Below are 5,353 nucleotides of genomic sequence, written 5' to 3' on the forward strand. Positions count from 1 at the left end.
GCATTGGAGCCAGACTCAGATGCTTCCTTCACCTTCTGACGATAATCTGCCAATAGCTAGAATTGAAAAGGTTAGTATGGAAAAGCCTTTCTCAAGGAAGTAATATGAGCCAACTCACATATAGCAGTACGCCAACAGCTTCCCAGGTCTTACCCAGGCCCACATGGTCTCCAAGTACAGCCCCCTGAAGATAGTCCACTTCCCACATCCACACAATTCCAGCAATGGCAACCGGCTGCCAATGCTTTAAAATGGCTGAACAGTTCATGTACAACAGATGGGGCACTGTATGGCTCCAAATTCCTAGGAAATGACATGCTTGTTCATGGTCATCGTGCTGGTAGTCCTTATTGTTGATGATTTTCTTAAGGTCCTGCAGCCGGGCGATAGACTCTTCTGTTGGGATAATAACATCACTGGGCTCCTTGGTAGAGTCGATCTCTCCTGCATAAGAGGATTCCAGGTCAGTGGCATTGGTGTAATATGAACTTTCAAATGTCTCTGTTCTGACCTGAGACTTTTTAGAGCCAGGGAGGATGACCAGTGGCTCCCACACTGTGTTCGCAATACTTGATGGATCATTATCAACGGCAGCAGGTGTGTTATCAGTAAATCCAATGATTTGAGTACATGCAAGAGCTTCAGTGATCAACATGAACTGCCAATATGCCTCTTCCCTGTTGAAGTCTGTGGATTGTTTCTTCAGGACAATTTGCTTGCGTGGGCTCAGGAGTTCATTTTTCCATAGATCACTGTCCAGAAGCAGTGGCTCTCCATCATGATCATCACTATCATTCTCATCTTCATTGGCTGTGTCCACCTGTTGACTTGTAACCGCCTCTTCTGACTCAGTGGCTTGGGTGGTCTCAGCCTCCTTGAGTTCATTTTCATTGTGTTCTTCAGACCCAGCATTTGCCTTGTCGGACTCCGTGCGCTTGAGCTTGGAGGGCTGTGGTGTACAAGATGAATCAGTCTGCTTTCACTTGGCATCTGGAAGATGTAGGCATCAGGGTTTGTCTGAGAAAGGCTTTTCCAGGGGGGGCTACTAGCTAGTGGGTGGTATACACACCTAAGACCCTTTCACCAAAAATAGCGGCCCCACCGGTGGGCTTGTTGATATGTGATGGCGTATGGATTTTGGTGAGGTAACCCTTCAAGGCCCAGACAACCTTGTCAAGGTAGGAGTCAGCAAAGTTCTTACTGTAGAACACACCCTCATTGGACACCAGGTTTTGGGTCTTCACCATGAAATGGAACCTTGCTATGTGGTCGGCGGCGCTCCATTCCTTCTTCTCAGGTATGGGGTCACTGTATTCATTCCATCTGTTGCCCTCACCAGCCAGGATTTTTGCCTGGATCTCACCCACACCAACTCCCCGCTCTCCACTCACACATTTTGAGAGGCATTCAGTCCATAACTCAATCCACCATGGTTGCACCAGGCATGACCTCAACCACTCCATCCACTCCCCTTTGTCTGTCAAATTGAGTATCTGCTGCAATTTGCCCTTGTTCCCCACTAGTTTGCCTTCACGCTCTGTCTCATCGTTAGGCTGTTAACAGGAGGGTTGGAAAAGGGTTTCACTCACCAGGATTGTCGTCATTGCCGTCATCTTCAGGAATCAGGGAAAAATCAATCAGCGCAGGTCGGTTTTCTTCCACCATGATGATGGTAATATGTCAGGTGTACACACAGCAGTTCTACTAGGAGATTTATGTATGATAAATAGACAGGTGTTTAGACAGATGAATTCAACAAGGTTATAAGAGATAAGAAGAGTGATATAGTAGAAGTTGGCATGGAGAGAATGAGAGAATGAAGAAAAAGAAATTGATAAGATGCAGGCCATCTTGTCAAGTTAGTGTGTTTGATGGTGAAAGAAATAGGTTCTAGAGATTTCTTTGAGGTGAATGCAATGTTCTTTGTGTCTTGGGGTTGAGCCAAGGATGTTGCTAATGATAGCAGGCAGGTTGTCACTGTGTCAGTCTACAGTGTGATATCAGTTTGAGAATCAGTCAGAGCTTATTATTAATCAGTTGCCAGCATGGTAGTATGATGAAAATGAGATGGATATATGCTAGTTGAGAGAATGTGATGATGATAGTGGCTAACTATAGTTCTGTGTTGTTCAGATGCCAGGCGGTTGGATACTGCCGCCTGCCAGAGCCAAACATTGGTCACCGCTGACAACCTCCCACAACTGTCTGAAACTGAAGCCAACCTGGGAATGCCAAGCCCGCCGGGCCCCTAAGTAGGAAGCGAGACAAAAGTTCAATGAGCATTCCATGTACATTGTGAGACTTTCTTCTTTTGTTCTTCTTTCATTCTGGTGTAACGTAATCTCATACATAATGCCAAACAATTACATTGTTAATATCCATAGCAATTCTCAAACCTGTACGGGCCACATAGAAACCACGTAGAGAATATAAACAAGACCACAAGCTAACCACAGACTATGGTTAGTTCCTCGGGTCCTTTTGGCAAAGTTCCAGCCCCTTTCTTAGCTTTCTGCCTCCCGAATGGGAGTTTGATTGACATACCCAGTCATTCAATGGAAACTCGCAATTGATCGGGCGGCATAAGCGGACTTAGCGGAACGGTTTGCGGATGAAGGGACGGACGGACTTTACGCCGAGTGATGATGTGACAACGGTGACGGAACGGACAACTCAACAAGCTCTGATCAGGTATTCCGGGGGCGAAATCCTGGGAACCCTACACTCAACGTTGTAAAATATGTCGTTCTAGTCTTTTCTTTTTGCAATACTTGTTAAAAAAAAAATAAAATAAAATAAAAATAAAAATAAAAATAAATGAAAAATAAAAAATAAAAAATAAAAAATAAAAAATAAAAATAAAAAAAGTACATACTACATACTCTACTTAAGCGCATGGAAAGTCGGCAACTTCTTGTCGGTTCCTCGGCTTGGTCCAACAATAATAATGAATGATTCGGTATCCCGATCATGCGACGGGACATCAATTGCGCCGCCCGGACACTTTTCGCGGACTTTTCTCGGTTGCATGCTTCACTTTTGACTGTGGTAGATCTTCGGAAATACTTCTCGAAGCAGATCATCTCCGTGAAGACTGTTAGTTCTGCGGAACAGACGACCCACATTGTTCTCGAATTATTCCATGTATGACGGTTCTTGTGGAAAGAGTGGATTCTGTCTTAATTCTTGATTATTCAGTGAATTAATCAGACAACAGACGATGGAATCCACTTTGAAGAAATGGTGCAATCAGTTCGACAATATAGGGGTCTTCCATTCTCTATAAATACCTAGATACCTAAAGTCTAATACCTCAATCAAATTGATTCCAACACGGTCCCCCCCCCCCCAAGATGAGCATCACCTTTGACGTTTTCCGCGGTTCTCCCGAAGGCCGAATTGTGGCCGACAAGACCAGCCGCACTCTTGAATACAATGAGGTGTTTATTGAAACCACTCACTCCGGTCTCTGTGGTACAGACGAACACTATCTCAAGACTGGACAGGTGCTGGGCCATGAGGGTATTGGTATTATCAAGGCTCTTGGTCCTGCTGTGAACACTGTCAAGGTGGGCGATCGTGTTGGATTTGGGTATACTCATAGTATCTGCAATTCATGTGATAACTGTGCTACTGGTATGTCTCTATTATTTCTATTATGCTGAATGTTGGGCTAATAGAGTAGGCTGGGACCAATACTGCCGCAACCAGAAACAATACGGCTTCCACGATCTCGACAACGGTACCTTCAGCTACGGCGCCGTCTGGGACGTCAACTGCGTCTTCCCCATTCCCGAGGGATATGATTCTATCCACGCCGCACCGCTTATGTGCGCCGGTGCCACAGTCTGGACTGTCCTGACTGAATATGGCATCAAAGCTACTGACCGAGTGGCTATCATGGGTATTGGCGGACTGGGTCATGTCGCCATAAAACTGGCCGCAGCAATGGGGTGTCATGTCGTCGTCTTGTCCAGTTCTGAATCCAAGCGTCAAGAGGCTATGGACTTTGGGGCGTCGGAATTCCATGTTTTCCGCTCTGGACAGGAGCCTCCTAAGGATTGCAAGCCCTTGAAGCATCTTTTGCTGTGTGGAAGTGCCAGCATTGATTATCCTTCGTAAGAAGCTCATTCGTCCTTTTTATATGTATAACCCACCAGCTAACCATCCAAGGCTCGCCCCTCTAATGGATACCCATGGCAGCATCTACCCTCTCACCGTTGCTTTCGAAGCCTCCCCCGTCCCTCTGTTGCAGTTTGCCTTCAAGGGTGTTCGCGTTCAAGGCTCTCTGGTCGCTGCCCGTCGTAGCATCCGCACTCTGCTTGAGTTTGCTGCTCGAAAGGATATCCGCCCTACGGTTATGACCTTCCCAATGAATGAGGCTGGAATTGAAGATGCGATGCAGACTTTGAGAGAAGGGAAGATGAGATATCGCGGTGTTTTGGTTAAGGAGTAGTTACTATATTATGATACGCATTTGTTTTTATTTGTACTATTACTTTGAAGATGATAAAAAAGATGTTAAAAGGTTCGGCTTCTTATCTTAATAGAGAGCTTTCCGGGCATTAGGAGATACTAATATACCTCTAGTAATAAGGAATTGAGAAGGACCAGAATGCTACAAATTTATGTGAATTCGTACTATAAGATATATTCATTCTTAATTTCAAATACATAACTACGACCATAGGGTGTGGAGAACAGGGCTTCCCGTCCGCTCAGCCGTACTTAAGCCATATGTTAAGCTCGGCCAACCGTCATTTTTGCCCTTTTCTCGTTGCCGCTCTAGGGGTGATGGCTGGGTGGGCACTAGTTGGGTGCAGGTAATTGAGGTGATGCCTTTAGAGTCGAGGGTAAGTGTTGGGGTGATGAGTGGGTGAGCATGGCCTTGCAAAACCAAACCCTACTTAAAAATTTATTTGGCATAAGTAGGCATAAGTAGGCATTGTTTCATTTGAATATTGCTTCTCTTTTTTGCCTCATACACCATATCCCATTGAGACTATGGGGAATGCTTCTGTTGCAGTTCCAAGAATCATTTGGTTTGAAGCTGCCCGCTCCCCAATAACTGTTTCATGGGAGTCCACCCAGTTTATTGGTCACCTCGTCCTCATTCACCTACCAGTCCGGAATCTGCACCTGCACTGGATCGATACCGTTTCCCGTCCCCAGAACTATCAGCAAAAGGAGTGAGTCTGGCCTAAGTCATGGCCAGGCTCCGAATGGGCGCACGGTTCAGGTAAGGCTGACAGCGATCAATAATACTAAACATACAGGGCTGCAACCTTATTACACAATCGGCAACCATATAGATATACAAAAAAAAAAAAAAAAAAAAAAAAAAAAAAAGGCC

The 5,353-nt window shown here is 45.3% G+C and overlaps 2 protein-coding genes across 2 annotated transcripts; one reads left to right on the forward strand and one right to left on the reverse strand.

Annotated features, from left to right (window-relative positions):
* Nucleotides 1-15: 15 nt before the first annotated feature.
* On the reverse strand, nucleotides 16-1,665 carry ASPGLDRAFT_34929 (uncharacterized protein; the record flags this gene model as incomplete). Its single annotated transcript, XM_022544484.1, has 4 exons — nucleotides 16-56; nucleotides 115-949; nucleotides 1,077-1,537; nucleotides 1,590-1,665. 4 exons carry the CDS (start codon nucleotides 1,663-1,665, stop codon nucleotides 16-18), a joined length of 1,413 nt encoding a protein of 470 aa, XP_022402003.1.
* Nucleotides 1,666-3,342: 1,677 nt separating this feature from the next.
* ASPGLDRAFT_46301 (NAD(P)-dependent alcohol dehydrogenase) lies at nucleotides 3,343-4,535 on the forward strand. The gene is made up of 3 exons (XM_022546413.1): nucleotides 3,343-3,636; nucleotides 3,686-4,118; nucleotides 4,174-4,535. The coding sequence occupies exons 1-3, from the start codon at nucleotides 3,354-3,356 to the stop codon at nucleotides 4,454-4,456; spliced, it is 999 nt and encodes a 332-aa protein (XP_022402004.1). The 5' UTR covers nucleotides 3,343-3,353; the 3' UTR covers nucleotides 4,457-4,535.
* The last annotated feature ends 818 nt before the right edge of the window (nucleotides 4,536-5,353 follow it).

The sequence above is a fragment of the Aspergillus glaucus genome (assembly GCF_001890805.1).
Source record: "Aspergillus glaucus CBS 516.65 unplaced genomic scaffold ASPGLscaffold_8, whole genome shotgun sequence".
Taxonomy (NCBI): Eukaryota; Fungi; Ascomycota; class Eurotiomycetes; order Eurotiales; family Aspergillaceae; genus Aspergillus; species Aspergillus glaucus.

What these genes read in the sequence shown, in the direction of transcription:
- ASPGLDRAFT_46301 (XM_022546413.1), top strand. Translation starts at nt 3,354, where the DNA reads ATGAGCATCACCTTTGACGTTTTCCGCGGTTCTCCCGAAGGCCGAATT. An exon ending in ATGTGATAACTGTGCTACTG is followed by an intron (nt 3,637 to 3,685) that starts GTATGTCTCTAT and finishes CTAATAGAGTAG; the next exon opens with GCTGGGACCAATACTGCCGC. An exon ending in GCCAGCATTGATTATCCTTC is followed by an intron (nt 4,119 to 4,173) that starts GTAAGAAGCTCA and finishes TAACCATCCAAG; the next exon opens with GCTCGCCCCTCTAATGGATA.